Source organism: Solanum stenotomum, chromosome 1 (assembly GCF_019186545.1).
Source record: "Solanum stenotomum isolate F172 chromosome 1, ASM1918654v1, whole genome shotgun sequence".
Classification (NCBI taxonomy): Eukaryota; Viridiplantae; Streptophyta; class Magnoliopsida; order Solanales; family Solanaceae; genus Solanum; species Solanum stenotomum.
The window spans coordinates 100874729-100892632 of record NC_064282.1 but is presented as its reverse complement, the minus strand read 5'-3'; the positions used below and the strand labels follow the sequence as shown (position 1 = coordinate 100892632).

The window sequence follows — 17904 nt, the reverse complement described above, 5'->3', positions numbered from 1 at the left end:
TATAAGTTCTAAAAACTTCTTGAAGCGCCTTTGGCAAAGCTTCTCGAATTTCTTCGGACATAGATGTTCTCAAAAGTGAGCTAGAAGTGGGCTTATCACCACTTGGCAATGCAGGAATGTCGGCATTAGGGTTTAAAGGATTCTTCATAGTAGGCCTGTTTCTTCCTCCAGGCAAAACATCATTGATCTGTTTCCCCAAGCACTCCCAGGTAGCTTGCTTCTCTCTCACAACATCACCATAAAGGTTTTCAAATTTCTTGTAAGGATGCTCTTTGAGCTTCCAATCATTCAGGTCAGGCCTCTCGACAGCTAATGATTTTAGTGCTGGTGTCGCAGCTTTAAGGAATTCAGGCCTCCTGCCAAAAACTGACTTTTTAATTAAGATACCCTTGGTAAACTCGTACAGAACGAAATTCCTTTGATAATAGTGACGGTGAAACTCAAAGTAAGGACCTCTGATTTATCGATAGAGTTGTTTGTATTTATGTTATGTTATCTTTACAATTTACATGATTCACGTTTTCTTCAGTAAAAGGCACACTTCAATTGTGCCATGCAATTCAAGTCTGAGTAACCTCCTTTTCCTGCTTAACTTACCACTTCATGGAGTTAGTATCTACACCTTCACAGCCCCAGCAGACCCATGGGCGGGGCTAGAGTTTCGGTTACAAGTTCAGTCAATCACAGTAGCTTTGGTTCAGCTTTGGTTCAAACTCTGTATTATTTTAAAGTTCATTGAATAATTATAAATTATTAATTAAGAACCCAATAACTTCAAACTAGAATACTTAACCCATATGCTTCAAATCTTTGCTCTACCTCTGAGTAGATCAGAGATTTTTAATTTTTTTTGGCTTTACAACACTGACAGGACCGAGAGAAATTAGAGTCTAGACTGTTTTTGAAGCGTCTCTTAGAGGGAACACCAATATGTACTTAACATAAAATATAGAGCAAGTCCAACCATCAAAGTCGGGGGAAAAAATAATAGACTTGCAACTAATAGATCCATTGCACAACATTTGCCAATGATTAGCTAGACCTTAATGTTTGAGTGATTAATAGCTTGCATGCCTTTCTTGTGTTTACATTCTCTCCTAATTTTCCCTCAAATATTATTTGCTCCAGTTTCATACATTCTCACTACTCCCCGTGAGTCTAAGCCAGAGTATTCCTGTGCCCCCTCTTTAATTAGAGAGATTTTTCCCCAGCTCAGAAAAATGTATCTACAAATTTAATATATGAGAATTACATTCATTGATGTTGCAACTAGGCTTAATTACTATGTGAATCTGATCTCTGACATTGTAGGAAATTACCAGTCCATCAACCAAAGACAAGTCAATTGCTAACTAAAAACACTAGATTATGAACAAGTAATCAAAGATAATCACAAACCTCAACTCAACATTATACAGAATGCAAAAAGTGAATAAATAAATACAAAGAAAGAAAGCAAGAAATAAGGAAATGCATTACAGTAATTTACAATTTCCATGGAAAAGAAAAGAAGATAATATGCATATGGTCCAGCAATAGTGCAATACTAGAGGATGATAACACCCAACAATAAAGAAGAAGGCGATCTATATGATCATAGATGTAAATAAATTTTTTGTTTTTGTCCTTAGCAGCACCTCCAAACCTTTCAATGTCAAAACACACGATGTGAAGGACCAATTAGAGTGGCTGCAATACCTTGTTCGAAGAATTTTTAATCTGTCAGTGTCAGTTGGTCTTCCAGGACAAAAGGTATTCAAATAATCAACCCTGCATATCGAATAAGAAAAGAACACTGGTATTAGAATGAGAGTAGATAAATGTATGTTGTGAGGCAAGGAAAATGCTTCTTTTAGTTGTCCTGAACAGCAGCAGTTTGCCCAAAAAAAATATCGTTCAAGCAAAGAAAAATAAACCATATTAGCACACATACGGGCTCATTGAAAATGGCACTGGAGAGCCTTCCTCCATGGCCATTTTCTGCAGTTATCTGGCTCAAATGTCACTCCTAGCCCCATGGTGTTTTAGATGTAACCAATGCTAAAACAGGAAAAAAAACAGATGTTAATAACTTCACAAGGATCTGCATCAATGAAACTGTTTGGAATGATACTTGCAACTGCGTGAAGAAAGCTAACTGCTCTTGAGCAAATATAAATAGAAAACACTTGCAACAGAAACGTCATTTCAAACCATGTAGGTGAAAAATCAGCAGCCACTCAAGCTAAAGAACAATATGGAGAGTTATTAGTTCATACTGAAACGCAGAAATTTTGTGAGTACATGTTCACAGGTGCACATACCTCTCCAATATCCTTTTCTATCCCAGGTGGTTTTTTCTGCACAAAAGGTACACGTTTCAAGAATAAATCAAGGGAAAAGAAACACACTTTTACAAAAAGCTTGTACAACATCAAGGATAGCCTAGTTGCAAAAGATTCTCCACCTCCAACAATAAAGTTGGGGTTGACTCGAGTCACCAATTGAGGCGAAGTGGAAAGGCAGGTAGGTGTGGCATTTACCATACAAGAAAAAGTAAGACTTGAAGTAGCAGACTGCTTAACCACTGAAGACCTATCTTTAGGCATTCCCGTTATCATTATTTATCCAAAAATGTGGCAAACCTAGTAAAGCAGGAAATGGGAAGTCCTTGACATATGATATTTTAAGTGCTAGCCAAAGGTCTGTGCCATAATATCACATGAAAAGTGGTCATATACTAGGTCCATAGAAGTTGAGCTTAGGAGCTGTCATCAAAGAGAAAATCATGAAATGAACCTGCTTCTTTGATGGTCCCACAGGCCTTTTCTCCTTGACGTCTTCAGTTAACACTTTTTTCATCATTGTTGGTGGTAACGTTCTTCTTCAACTCACTTTCCTTAAGATTCCACTTTGATGGCCGGAGTTGTACAACTGCATGAACAGGATTAAGGTGTAACTGCATAACAAACGGGAAGCAAGAGTGTGACTATGGAGAACATTAGTAAGCTTTAATATTTTACTTTTGACTGCAGAAATGAGCTTCAAATCACTATTAGCAAACCCAGAAATTTAGTTGAAGTTATTCACACCAATGTATATAAGAAACAAAAGAATATAGCTAGAATAACGTGACAACATTTTACTACTAAGGAATAGTTTGGTGTGAAGTATAAGGTATAATAATCCCGGGATAAAATGCAGGATTATTATCCTGCATTTGGTTGGAGGTATAAGGTAGTCCTTGGATTATTTATCCCACCATTTATACCATAGTGATGGGATAAGTTATCCCATATACATGGTGGAATAACTTATCACAGAATAATGAATCCCTCGAAAACTTGTTCCCAACCAAACAACCCCTTAGTGGCAGAACTTGGGGTGAATAAGAGAGCCAGAAGCACTATACTATTATAGCTGTTCCAGACCGCTAGATAACAGTAGAATCAGATTTGACAGCGGATGATTTGCTTCAACTTGAAGCTGATATAAAATTGACTTGATCACGCTTGAAGTTGAGAGAGTAGCTACTCGACATTGTTATGGTCCTGATTAGATTTTTAAAAAGAAAAAGGACAACAACTGAAAAATGCATGAGCACATACAGAAACTGCAGAAGACTAACTACTAGTCAATCAAACTTCATGAGGGAGTTAAAGATGCATTTAAGCCATCAACAACNTTATTTATCCAAAAATGTGGCAAACCTAGTAAAGCAGGAAATGGGAAGTCCTTGACATATGATATTTTAAGTGCTAGCCAAAGGTCTGTGCCATAATATCACATGAAAAGTGGTCATATACAAGGTCCATATAAGTTGAGCTTAGGAGCTGTCATCAAAGAGAAAATCATGAAATGAACCTGCTTCTTTGATGGTCCCACAGGCCTTTTCTCCTTGACGTCTTCAGTTAACACTTTTTCATCATTGTTGGTGGTAATGTTCTTCTTCAACTCACTTTCCTTAAGATTCCACTTTGATGGCCGGAGTTGTACAACTGCATGAACAGGATTGAGGTGTAACTGCATAACAAACGGGAAGCAAGTGTGTGACTATGGAGAACATTAGTAAGCTTTAATATTTTACTTTTGACTGCAGAAATGAGCTTCAAATCACTAGTAGCAAACCCAGAAATTTAGTTAAAGTTATTCACACCAATGAATATAAGAAACAAAAGAATATAGCTAGAATAATGTGACAACATTTTACTACTAAGGAATAGTTTGGTGTGAAGTATAAGGTATAATAATCCCAGGATAAAATGCAGGATTATTATCCTGCATTTGGTTGGAGGTACAAGGTAGTCCTTGGATTATTTATCCCACCATTTATACCATAGTGATGGGATAAGTTATCCCATATACATGGTGGAATAACTTATCACAGAATAATGAATCCCTCGAAAACTTGTTCCCAACCAAACAAACCCTTAGTGGCAGAACTTGGGGTGAATAAGAGAGCCAGAAGCACTATACTATTATAGCTGTTCCAGACCGCTAGATAACAGTAGAGTCAGATTTGACAGCGGATGATTTGCTTCAACTTGAAGCTGATATAAAATTGACTTGATCACACTTGAAGTTGAGAGAGTAGCTACTTGACATTGTTATGGTCCTGATTAGATTTTTAAAAAGAAAAAGGACAACAACTGAAAAATGCATGAGCACATACAGAAACTGCAGAAGACTAACTACTAGTCAATCAAACTTCATGAGGGAGTTAAAGATGCATTTAAGCCATCAACAACTAATTGTTTACCTTATCACCAATGAGGACCCCAACAGCATATCCAGTGGCGCAAGTTGGTAATGGCATCCATGATGTAGAAAGCATCTGGAATATGAGAAACAATCAGATTCTGGCTAAAGAAATTAGAACTGAAATTCCTGCTAAGGGAACAAATATCAAGTGCAGAGTTTCCAGAATCTAAATGTCAAAGTTCGCAAAAAACAACCTCATTATCCTACACCTAACAGCAGAGTTACAACCAGGAAACTGGACGATATATATGTATAAAGCGGCTGCCGCAGGCTTTGAAGGTGACAGGCACCACAATTTTAACATCTTCATGCCATTTAACTAGTTAAAGTTTGACGTGCAACTGATTCTAATTTCTCTGGTGGATGAAGAAGTACAAACATTCTTGTTTTCGCCACGAGAATAGTTCATTATTTGTTCAAATTTCACTCTCAAACTCCGTCTTGAATCAGTGTAGCTTGTAGAATAGAATAAGCGGACAACTGATATAACAAATCCCTAAATCAAACATGATAATAGAATTCCGAATACATAAAGATTAGTAACAAAAATAACATGCCTGTTTGAGCTATGAAAACTATCACGCACTCGACTTCCTCAAAAAACTGTGTAAAATTTCTACCATCACTGAAATAATAAGGTTGGAATTTACAAAATAAACAAACTCAATGACATGGACAAGTAATATATTCTCGAAAGAAAAAAAAAACATCAGACAGAAGCAGAAGTAGACATCTGTAATGTCTGACCAGCTTACGTGCAACTTGACTAATTCCACTAGACAAAAGCAGACTTAAACACAACCGGAGCTAGTAAACAGGAGAGGACAGAATGTCGCCAACTAGGAGATGATCCCGCAGAAGGCACAAGATTCCTGATAGTAAAAACATTTCCTCTCAGTGTTTAAGCTACAAAGTTGAGGAAGTTCAAAATTTTCTCATGTTTTCATCTTGTGAGGCTGTAGGTGGTAATGTGGAAGATGAGATCACAGCATGGTAAGAAGAAGATGCTAGCTGTGCAAATGCTGGAACAGCACCACCTGCAAGGTTTCAACCATGGCAGAGAATGTCAAATGGAAAAAAAAAAAAAAAGGAATACATTCATGATTTACTCATGTCAAGAGCATACAATCTAGAAACAATAATAGGTAAAACAAAGAGCAAGTTATTTTACAGAATAGACGGGAGGTAAACGCTTAGAAGAAGTAAAGTTCAAACCTGCTAGCCCTGCACATGCAGATGAGAAAACAATCACAGGAGGAGCCTGCATAAACCCAACACAAAAAATTACAAAAACAACATTTAAACCGTTTATGAAAAAAGCTACAGCTAAAAAATAAAACCATTCAAGGAAAAAGAACACTAAAAACAACCAGAGAATAGGAGTACAACAACAACATATCCACTGTAATCCCACAAGTATTTATACTTTTGTCATGTATGTAGATATGCTTTACTATTGCCTAAATTATTTATGACTCAAAGGTAGTGCTGACAATATATAGAATTTACAAAATGGAAGTCTAGTGCATTTAAACTTAGTAGTTCCAATGTATGCTAGTGTAATGACCCTCCAGGTCATTTTTAAATTAAAGCATTCATTCCATCGTTTAGAGCGTTCCTATACCGACCCCAAGTCATTTATGACTTGCTGGCACTAACTGTTCAGTCGCCTGGTCGTTAGTTTGGGTTTTAAGCCCGTTTTCCTGTTTTGGAGATGTTATAACTTGAAAAGTTGACTTTGGTCATAAATTCAGGTAAAAGACCTCAAAATAAAATTCTGACGATTCCATCAGCTCCGGAATGGCCAAATTTGTCTAGTAGCATGGTCAACACGAGTATCGAGGAAATCGGTACGAGTTTAGGGCCATTTGACGTTTTTGCCCTTACAATTTGGCCTATAGTTGACTTTGGTCAACCTTCTTGGAAGACGTGCTCAGATAAAAATTCTAACAGCTAAGCTAGCTTCGGAATATCGATTTTGGTGTAGAACAACCCTTTGTTCACTTTCCGAGCCTTTAGATGCCCATTGTGGAATCTGGCTCAAAACGATACTGGGTGTGGGACCCACTTTTCATCGAAGCGATCTCCAATGGAAATTTCAACTTCACAGTTGAGTCTGAAATATCATTTCCAATCAGATTCCATATATGGTTTGTGTTTTTCCGACTCCGAACGAGTCCGGAACATCGAAATTTAAGTTTGAAGAGTTGTTGAATTCTAACGCGGTGATGACGTGGCAGAGCCACGCGACGCCACGTGGCAGCGTGTTGAAATCTGGAAATTTCCAGATTTAAGGACAATTTTCGTCCATTTTTTTTTCCTCATCTTCAAACATAGATATCTCATCCATTTTAAGCTCAAATTAGGTGATTCAAAAGGCTAATTTCAAGAGAATTTCGTGGGGAATCTAGAGGTGAGCTCAGAAACGCGAGGGGAGGCTTTGTTTGAGGTAAGGAATCAAATTTAGCTACTGCTAGAGTGATTTTCGGAATGAATTTTTGTTGAACTTTGAAAAGTTAGATCTTGATCATCTTAGGTCCGTTTTGAGTCATTCTTGAGGCTAACTTGTAGAGTTTTTCGCAAGGATCATCGTGGTATAATCTGTTTGGGTTGGAAGGGTCTCATTTTTCAAGAATTTGGGTCTCCACCAATCACATGGACTGAGTTTTCAGAGGCCTTCTTGGCCCGATTTATTCCCAGGAGCATCAGAGATCAGTTTGCTCGATTAGAGCAGGGCTCCATGACAGTATCAGAGTATGAGGCCCGATTCCACGAGCTCTTCAGGCATGCCACCATGATATTACCTACTGAGGAGGAGAGGGTTCGTTGTTTTGTTCGGGGTTTGAGACTACAGTTGCGGATATAGACTCAGTCTTTAGTCTCAGCAGGCCGCTCATTTCTGGATGTAGTGGACCATGTCCGCACTATTGAGCAGCTCCGTCACGAGGCCCAAGGGGGCAGCGGCAAGAGAGCTAGACAGGAGGATAGCCATGATAGGCGTCGTTTTAGACCCCAAGAGTCTTATGATAGATCTCAGCAGAGGTTTCAGTCGGGTCGGTCTAGTCGCCCCTTCCAGGCCTCTCTCCAGGCATCGGAGGGTGATCAGCACCGCCATATTGGTTTTAGTGCCGGTCCTAGTCGGGGCCGAGGTAGTTCACAGATGGGTTCTTCTGGCCGGGGTAGCCGACCTCCAGCTCTCAGTCGACAGTCCCCGGGGTGCTATAAGTGTGGGGAGTTAGATCATTGGGCCCGCGAGTGTCCCCATCGCTAGTTAGCCTTATCCGCTCCACAGGTAGCTAGGCATGCTCCAGCGCCAGCACCTCTAGCTAGAGGCGGAGGCCAGGGACAGGACCACAGGGGTGGTCACCAGGGTATACAGGGTGGTCCCCGAGGAGGCAGGTTAGGGGGCAGAGCCGATGCACAGGGTAGGGGAGCCCAAGCCTACTTTTATGCAGCTCCAGCTAGAGCAGATGCTGAGACCTCGGACGATGTGATCACAGGTACAGTGTTATTATGCCATCAGCCCGCATCCGCCTTATTTGATCCAGGCTCTACTTATTCTTATATATTTGTTTATTGTGCTCCTCGATTGAGTATGAGCCCAAAGCTATTGGTTGAGCCGTTGCGTGTTTCGACCCCGGTAGGTGATTCTTTAGTAGTGGATCAGGTATTTAGATCCTGTGTGGTGACTATTCAGAGGCGAGACACTAGGGTTGATCTCATTTTGCTTGACATGGTGGATTTTGATTTGATTTTGGGTATGGATTGGTTATCCCCCCACCGTGCGGTCTTGGATTGCTATGCCAAGACCGTTACTTTAGCCATGCCTGGTATTCCACCAGTGGTGTGGCAGGGCTCTTGTAGTCGCACGCTAATTGGGGTGATATCTTTTGTTCGGGCCCAGAGGTTGATGGCTAGCGGGTGTTTGGCTTATTTAGCTTATGTTAGAGATGTTAGTAGGGAGGGTCTTACCGTTGATTCAGTACCTATTGTTCGAGAGTTTACATATGTGTTTCCTGCCGATCTGCCTGGTCTCCCTCCTGATCGTGACATTGACTTTCCTATTGAAGTAAAGCCGGGCACTAAGCCCATTTCTATACCACCGTACCGTATGGCCCCCGTAGAGCTCAAGGAGCTCAGTGTTCAGATTTAGGATCTCTTAGATAAGGGATTCATTCGGCCTAGTGTATCGCCTTAGGGTGCCCCAGTCCTTTTCGTGAAGAAGGACGGTACTATGCGATTGTGCATCGACTACAGGCAGTTGAACAAGGTGACGATGAAGAACCGTTACCCCATGCCTAGGATTGATGATCTATTTGACCAACTTCAAGGTGTCGTGGTATTTTCTACCACCAGTTGAGGATTAGGGCAGCAGACGTCTCTAAAACTGCATTTAGGACTCGTTACGGCCACTATGAGTTACTAGTGATGTCTTTTGGGTTGACTAACGCCCCTGCCGCGTTCATGGACTTGATGACTAGGGTGTTTAGACCATACTTGGATTCGTTTGTCATAGCCTTCATAGATGACATTCTAGTATACTCGCGGAGCCGGGAGGAGCATGAGCAGCATTTGAGGATAGTGCTCCAGACTTTGAGAGGCCAACGACTTTATGCCAAGTTCTCAAAGTGTGAGTTTTGGCTTGAGTCCGTAGCATTCTTGGGGCACGTGGTGTCTAAGGATGGCATTAGGGTTGATCCGGCGAAGATTGAGGCTATTCGTGATTGGGCCAGGCCCACCTCTGTGACTGAGATTCGTAGCTTCGTCGAATTAGCAGGCTACTACAGGCGTTTTGTTGAGGGATTTTCTACTATAGCAACGCCTTTGACTCGGTTGACTCGCCAGGATGTTCCGTTTGTGTGGTCGGAGGAGTGTGAGAGGAGCTTTCTGAGGCTTAAGGAGTTGCTTACCACCGCTCCTATATTGACTCTTCCAGTTGAGGGCGAGGGGTTTACTGTTTATTGTGACGCATCCGGCATTAGTTTGGGTTGTGAACTGATGCAGCAGGGCCGCATTATTGCTTATGCGTCGAGGCAGCTTAAGCCGCACGAGCGCAACTACCCCACTCATGACTTAGAGTTGGCGGCGGTAGTTTTTGCGCTTAAGATTTTGAGGCATTACCTGTATGGAGTTTGATGCGAGATCCATACTGATCACAAGAGCCTTCAGTACATTATGAGCCAGAGGGATCTTAATTCGAGACAGCGCCGTTGGATTGAGCTCCTGAAGGACTATGACCTCTCTATTCTCTACCATCCGGGCAAGGCGAATGTAGTAGCGGACGCCTTGAGTCGGAAGGCAGTGAGTATGGGTAGTCTAGCCTTTCTTTCTACTACAGAGCGACCATTAGCTTTGGACATCTAGTCCTTAGCTAACCGGATGATACGACTTGATATCTCTGATTCCCGGTGTGTACTAGCTTATGTGGATGCTCAGTCATCTCTGCTGGGTCGGATTCGCAGCCGTCAGTTTGAGGATGAGGACTTAGTGGCACTTCGAGATCGAGTTTTGGGAGGTGACACTGGCATGGCTACCTTAGATTTAGATGGGATTTTAAGATTTGGTGATCGACTTTGTGTTCCAAGAGTTGGGGGTTTGATTCAGATGATTCTTTCCGAGGCCTATGACTCTAAATATTCTATTCATCCGGGCACAGCTAAGATGTATTGACACTTGAGACAACACTACTGGTGGAGCGGCATGAGGAGAGATATTGCGGATTATGTATCGCGTTGCTTGAGTTGTCAGCAGGTTAAGGCCGAGCATTTGAGGCCTGGTGGCGAGCTTCAGAGATTATCCATTCCTGAGTGGAAATGGGAGAGGATCACCATGGACTTCGTTGTAGGATTACCCCGCACTTCCCGTGGTCTTGATAGTATTTGGGTCATCGTGGATTGATTGACCAAGTCAGCACACTTCATTCCTGTCCATACTTCCTACAGTGCTGAGAGGTTAGCTCGTATCTACATTCGAGAGGTGGTTCGTCTTCATGGTGTGCCTGTTTCCATCATCTCAAATCGGGGCCCACAGTTCACATCTAGCTTCTGGAGGACCTTCCAGGATGAGTTGGGTACCCATGTTGACCTTAGCACAGCTTTCCACCCTCAGACTGATGGTCAGTCGGAGCACACGATTCAGGCTCTTGAGGACATATTGCGGGCTTGTGTTATGGATTTTAGGGGTCAGTGGGACCAATATTTGCCTTTGGCAGAGTTTGCGTACAACAACAGCTACCACTCGAGTATTCAGATGGCCCCATTCAAGGCCTTATATGGTAGGCGTTTTCGCTCTCCAGTTGGTTGGTTTGAGTCTACAGAGCCCAGGCCGCGCGGTACAGACTTGATGCGAGAGGCTTTAGATCATGTGAGGGTGATTCAAGATAGGCTCAAGGCAGCCCGGAGTAGACATCAGAGTTATGCAGACCGTAGACGTCGACCGTTGAAATTTGCTGTTGGTGATAAGAGTATTCCTCCGTGTGTCGCCCATGAAGGGTGTAATGAGATTTGGGAGGCGGGGCAAGCTTAGCCCCAGGTATATAGGTCCTTTTGAGATATTGAGGACAGTTGGGGAGGTCGCATATGAGTTAGCTTTGCCCCCGGCCTTTTCAGCTATTCACCCAGTTTTTCATGTTTCGATGTTGCGCCGGTATGTTCCAGATGAGTCCCATGTGATTCAGTATGATGCAGTTGACTTGGATGACAGTTTGAGATACATTGAGGAGCCAGTTGCTATTTTGGCCAGATATGTCAGAGGGTTGCGTTCCAGAGCCATTCCTGTGGTTAAGGTCCATTGGAGACATCGTCAAGTTGAGGAGGCTACCTGGGAGACCGAGCATGAGATGCGGGCGCAGTTCCCCGGCTTATTTGAGCCTTCAGGTACTTCTTGACTCTTACTTTCGCGGACGAAAGTTCTTTTAGTAGTGGATATTGTAATGACCCTCCAGGTCATTTTTAAATTAAAGCATTCATTCCATCGTTTAGAGCGTTCCTGTAGCGACCCCAAGTCATTTATGACTTGCTGGCACTGATTGTTCGGTCGCCTGGTCGTTCGTTTGGGTTTTAGGCCCGTTTTGGAGATTTTATAACTTGAAAAGTTGACTTCGATCATAAATTCAGGTAAAAGACCTCAGAATAAAATTCTGACGATTCCATCAGCTCCGCAACGACCAAATTTGTCTAGTAGCATGGTCAACACATGTATCGAGGTAATCGATACGAGTTTAGGGCCATTTGACGTTTTTGCCCTTGCAATTTGGCCTATAATTGACTTTGGTCAACCTTCTTGGAAGACGTGCTCAGACAAAAATTCTGACAGCTAGGTTAGCTTCGGAATATCAATTTTGGTGTAGAACGACCCTTTGTTCACTTTCCGAGGCTTTAGATGCCCATTGTGGAATCTGGCTCAAAACGATACTGGGTGTGGGACCCACTTTTCATCGAAGCGATCTCTAAAGAAAATTTCGATTTCACCGTTGAATCCGAAATATCATTTCCAATCAGATTCCATATATGGTTTGTGTTTTTCCGACTACGAACTAGTCCGGAACATCGAAATTTAAGTCTGAAGAGTTGTTGAATTCTAAGGCGGTGGTGACGTGGCAGAGCCACGCGACGCCACGTGTCAGCGTGTTGAAATCTGGAAATTTCCAGATTTAAGGACAATTTTCGTCCATTTTTTTTTCCTCATCTTCAAACATAGATATCTCCTCCATTTTAAGCTAAAATTAGGTGATTCAAAAGGCTAATTTCAAGAGAATTTCGTGGGGAATCTAGAGGTGAGCTCAGAAACGCGAGGGGAGGCTTCGTTTGAGGTAAGGAATCGAATTTAGCTATTGCTAGAGTGATTTTCGGAATGAATTTTTGTTGAACTTTGAAAGGTTAGATCTTGATCATCTTAGGTCCGTTTTGAGTCATTCTTGAGGCTAACTTGTAGAGTTTTTCGCAAGGATCGTCGTGGTATAATCTGTTTGGGTTGGAAGGGTCTCGTTTTTCCAGAATTTGGTGATCAAGGGCCTGCCAAGTCGTAAGTCAAGACTTATTAATGATTTTAATTGTTGGGGCTGATTTGCTATGTTTTAGGCATCTTTTTGTGCTAAATTTTGGGGTATTAGTTTAGTAAGGTATTTGGGACGTTTTCACGGATTCATTTTCGGGATTCCAATTGTGGGTCCCACAATCTTATTTTAGACCCAATTTTGGGTCCGTCTCTGAAAAATATAATTTTAGTGTCAACATATTCGTAATGACAAGGTAATTAACCTTTTGATAGTGGGGAACCATTTGGAGATCGTTCGGAGGGGAAAAGCTCCGGTACCGTGAGTTGGAGCACGCGTGATCGGCTTTCAGGTAGGCTATGGCTTTCCCCTCGTGAGATTGAGTTTAGGCAATTGTTTATTGATTTGCTCGATATGGAGGGGTTCGGGTGTCGAGCATGCTAAATTTCTATAATTCCTGCCTTAGACCTTATTTCGAGAAATTATTGGATTATGAAAGCATGACTCTTGATATTATTGAACATCCATACCTTGTGGTGTATATAATAATATTGATTTGAAGTATGTTTGGCCTTAGTCTAGGCTTAGACTAGTGTTGCCATAGACTTACGAGGTTTCGGGTGTCGTTGGGCAGTAGAACTTTTTCCGACGTCGTTTCGGACGGTCAGCTCCTTGTAGACTGATATAGCAGACTTGAGTCTAATAGTCTGAGCCTTAGCTAGGTGGTAACTCAGCTTATGACCTTGTATCCATAATGCCCTGCTGTTCTATCGGCTACAGATACCCGGTTAGAGTCCGTGGTCCAGCTTACTTATGTCCAGGCTTAGCTATAGTACAAGGTTCGAGTCCGTGGTCCAGCTTACCTGTGATCTGATTTGGCTACAGTACCCGGTTAGAGTTCGTGGTCCAGCCCACCCGTGCTCAACCTTTGGCTACAGCACCCGGTTCGAGTCCGTGGTCCAGCCCATATAGGTTGACTCATTAGCTATAGTACCCAATTCGAGTCTGTGGTCCAGCTTGCACGTGGTGCATTCCCAATTCCTTACTGAAGCTTCAGTTTAGTCTTGATTACTCTCATCTGTAGGTTGAGGTTTTGGAGGCTGGAGATGTTCCGATTAAAGTCCGGGACGTAATGAGATCTTGGAATATAATTGGGAATGGTTCAGTTAAAGTCTGGAAATTGGTAATATTGTGATAAGACCTTCTAGCTCCATTATTTTACTTCAACTGTCGGTGCATCTGCCGGGCTTATGGGGGTCCGTGCAGGTGGTTTCTTTTATTGTGCACGAGCGTACCCGTCGGGTTTATGGGAGCCCGGCGGAGTTAGTTAGATTCCTTGTCTTTGTTGCCTGTACGCTCGTGTACATACCCACATTTACTACTATTTTGCCCTTGATTGTGACCCTTTATTCGCATTTCAGTTCACTTTTGCTTATCTTGCTCAGTCGGCCTGATGCCTACTGGGTACCTGTTGTTTTGGTACTCATACTACACTTTGCATCTATTTTCGTGATGCAAGTCCGAGTACTAGCTACCGACGTTGATTCGAGCCAACTGCGGTCGTGATCGGAGGCAAGGGTGAGCACACAACGTCCTAGATTTGCCCATCTCCTTCTGTACTTACTTTTGCTTGTCTTTTGCCTTTTTAGACAGCTTGTTTCTGTAGTCCACTTTTAGGACTTGTACTTTTGTTAGCAGCTCTATACTTGTGACTTCCAGGTTTTGGGAGGAATTCATTTTGTGTATATATGTCTAGTCGTTTCCGCCCGTTCATTGCATGTTCTTGTTATATTTATTACTATTTTAGGTTGATTGGTTGGTTTTCTACCCTAACATCCCATTACTTCGAGTTCCGGATTATGGGTCGGCTTGCCTACTGGTGGGTCATATAGTAGGCGCCATCATGACCTGAGAAATTGGGTCTTGACAAATTTTGGGTCTAAAACGGAATGTGGGACCCACAATTGGAATCCCGAAAACGAATCCGTGAAAACGTCCCAAATACCTTACTAAACTAATACCCCAAAATTTAGCACAAAAAGATGCCTAAAACATATCAAATCAGCCCCAACAATTAAAATCATTAATAAGTCTTGACTTACGACTTGGCAGCCCCTTGATCACCAAATTCTGGAAAAACGAGACTCTTCCAACCCAAACAGATTATACTACGACGATCCTTGCAAAAAACTTTACAAGTTAGCCTCAAGAATGACTCAAAACGGACCTAAGATGATCAAGATCTAACCTTTCTAAGTTCAACAAAAATTCATTCCGAAAACCACTCTAGCAGTAGCTAAATTCGATTCATTACCTCAAATGAAGCCTCCCCTCGCGTTTCTGAGCTCACCTCTAGATTCCCCACGAAATTCTCTTGAAATTAGCCTTTTGAATCACCTAATTTGAGCTTAAAATGGAGGAGATATCTATGTTTGAAGATGAGGAAAAAAAATGGACGAAAATTGTCCTTAAATCTGGAAATTTCCAGATTTCAACACGCTGCCACGTGGCGTCGCGTGGCTCTGCCACGTCACCACCACATTAGAATTCAACAACTCTTCAAACTTAAATTTCGATGTTCCGAAGAGTCGGAAAAACACAAACCATATATGGAATCTGATTGGAAATGATATTTCAGACTCAAAGGTGAAGTCGGAATCTCCATTGGAGATCACTTCGATGAAAAGTGGGTCCCACACCCAGTATCGTTTTGAGCCAGATTCCACAACGAGCATCTAAAGCCTCGGGAAGTGAACAAAGGGTCGTTCTAGACCAAAATTGATATTCTGAAGCTAACCAAGCTGTCAGAATTTTTATCTGAGCACGTCTTCCAAGAAGGTTGACCAAAGTCAACTATAGGCCAAATTGCAAGGGCAAAAACGTCAAATGGCCCTAAACTCGTACCAATTGCCTCGATACTCGTGTTAACCATGCTACTAGCCAAATTTGGCCATTCCGGAGCTGATGGAATCGTCAGAATTTTATTCTGAGGTCTTCTACCTGAATTTATGACCGAAGTCAACTTTTCAAGTTATAAAATTTCCAAAACAGGAAAACGGGCCTAAAACCCAAACGAACGACCAGACGACCGAACAGTCAGTGCCAGCAAGTCATAAATGACTTGAGTCGCTACAGGAACGCTTTAAACGATAGAATGAATGCTTTAATTTAAAAATGACCTGGAGGGTCATTACAGCTAGCATCTATAAGCTTAACTGAGAATTCATTACAAACTTCTTCTAAGCCTCTTTGTACAGTACACCCTTTGTATCTCGCAATATAAGGAAATAGAAAAAAAAAAAAAAAAAAGGTAACTTACACCAACAAGGAAATGCAACCACATGGGTCCTTTAACCCACCTTCTGACAATCGGCATCACTGCAAGTAGGAATCAGAGGAATAAGATAGAGACAAGACATGTTGGTTAACATTAATATGATTGTCATTCAGACAACATTTTCACATTAACGTGGATACCAGGTCCATTAAAAAAACATTTATGCACAGTATTTGTACATAAATGAATCATCTCAGATTTGACATGTCTATTAAAAAAACAAATTCCACCATATAAAGTCGGAAAAAAAAATATTTAGGCTCCAGTACAGATATGAACTTGATTAAAAAAGGCTCAATGACTCAAGAGATGCTTCCATGACAGACATACATTATCCTCAGAAACCAGAAATGCATCTTCTGTAAAGTAGGAAGAATGATTTACAAAGAAACAACATACTACCAAAGATCTTTGCTCATCTTTTACACATTTTTACTACATGTGGTGTTGTTCGTCAGAAATTCTTTGATACGTACACTGTAAACACTACATAGTACTTAATTACTAATAAGATGATTAGAACATCAACAGTAAAAGAAATTTAACAGCAAACGTTCAACTAAATTGTTAAGAGTTCGACAGTTCCTTTCCTCTTCTTCTGTGATAGGCAAGATTTATGCGATAATTGATTTTATAAGAACTGATTATCAATGATTAGAAAGTTGCCACAGCCTAAGAGGGAGTTATATGAAGCTAAAAGTGTGAGTTTCTTTAAATACTCTTCTTAAAGAAGAACACCAGCAGAAGAAGATATCCCATCAATTTGCAATTTCTCAATTAGGAAAAATTGATGTTAATTAGCCTCAAATCACGTAAGATGGCCAACCAGATGCTAAATTAAGTCCAAACCTTTGGAAATGGAGCTTAGGAGATGCCAAAGGCAATTTCTATAAAAAGACAGAACAAAACATGGAATTTTCCAGTTTCTTGGATTATCATTAAAAGAATAAGACATTCCATGTTCCTCCCAAACTAAGGAAAAGGATATGCTTTGAAATGTAATTATAATTAGTCAAACTTTGAAATCCCAGAAATTTGAGGTATATTCCTCAAAAGGTAAGGAGACATTTGCAACTTAGATTGAACGTTTAAGTGACCCAGGAATTTTTGAACATTGTAAAGAAAACAAATATAGAAGCAAACAAGGACATTCCACATATACAAAAATAAAGTTCCAGAACCAAAATTATATCTTTGGCATCTTCCATTAGATAATATAGGTAAACCAAATGGCATGTTGAGCCCTAAGAGAGAAATGTTTTAGGTGATAGAACCACTGAGTGACTAATGCAAAAATTCTTCCTAGTTTATTTTCATAGAGTTACTTTCATTATGTTACAGCATGGTTGGGTTGCTATATGAAGATTATACAACAAGTCAGCAATTACATATTCATTCAAACTAATTGAAGTCGGCTATATGAATCACCAATATACGTTTTGCTACATATAAAGCAGATTATAATCAATACACAATATTTCACCTCTGAAAGGGGTATAAATACATAGAGCATGTTAGCAGCAAGGATACAAATACAAAAAGAAACTAAGGAAGATGGTCAAAATACTGCTAAGTACCATGGTTGAAGCCATAGAATGCACTTGTAGTACCACCAACTGCAGAACCAATCTGAAATATCAGGTAAGTAGTTAAGTAAGAAGGAAGGGGGTGGGGGGGAGATGAATTAGGACAAGCAGATTTAGTAACAAATTGGAGTGTAATAAAATACAAACCGCTAAGGCAAAAATTTTAAAACACTGTCCCAATTTATGCTATAGATTTTCTACTGGCGATTTCATCAAACACTTTAAATTGGGGGGGGGGGGGGGGGGGG

General features: G+C 41.1%; 1 protein-coding gene and 1 long non-coding RNA gene across 4 annotated transcripts in view; both read right to left on the bottom strand.

Moving 5' to 3' along the window:
* Window positions 1-1777: 1777 nt before the first annotated feature.
* LOC125853882 (uncharacterized) lies at window positions 1778-3901 on the bottom strand. 2 transcript variants are annotated; one of them, XR_007445230.1, is made up of 3 exons: window positions 3844-3901; window positions 2304-2339; window positions 1778-2224 (listed from the first exon to the last, which is right to left on the bottom strand). It is a non-coding gene; the product is annotated as an uncharacterized LOC125853882 (long non-coding RNA). The 2 variants fall into 2 exon arrangements; XR_007445229.1 differs by having other exon boundaries at window positions 1778-2040; window positions 3844-3889.
* Window positions 3902-5331: 1430 nt separating this feature from the next.
* LOC125853879 (uncharacterized) overlaps window positions 5332-17904 on the bottom strand; it is a 15846-nt gene continuing 3273 nt past the window's right edge. For both annotated transcript variants that reach the window (XM_049533631.1, XM_049533632.1), the window contains exons 4-7: window positions 17648-17699; window positions 16053-16111; window positions 5956-6001; window positions 5332-5777 (exon numbers count right to left, since the gene is read on the bottom strand). In XM_049533631.1, coding sequence (XP_049389588.1) covers window positions 5665-5777; window positions 5956-6001; window positions 16053-16111; window positions 17648-17699 — 270 coding nt within the window. In that variant the 3' untranslated portion in view covers window positions 5332-5664. The remainder of the gene's footprint in view (window positions 5778-5955; window positions 6002-16052; window positions 16112-17647; window positions 17700-17904) is intronic.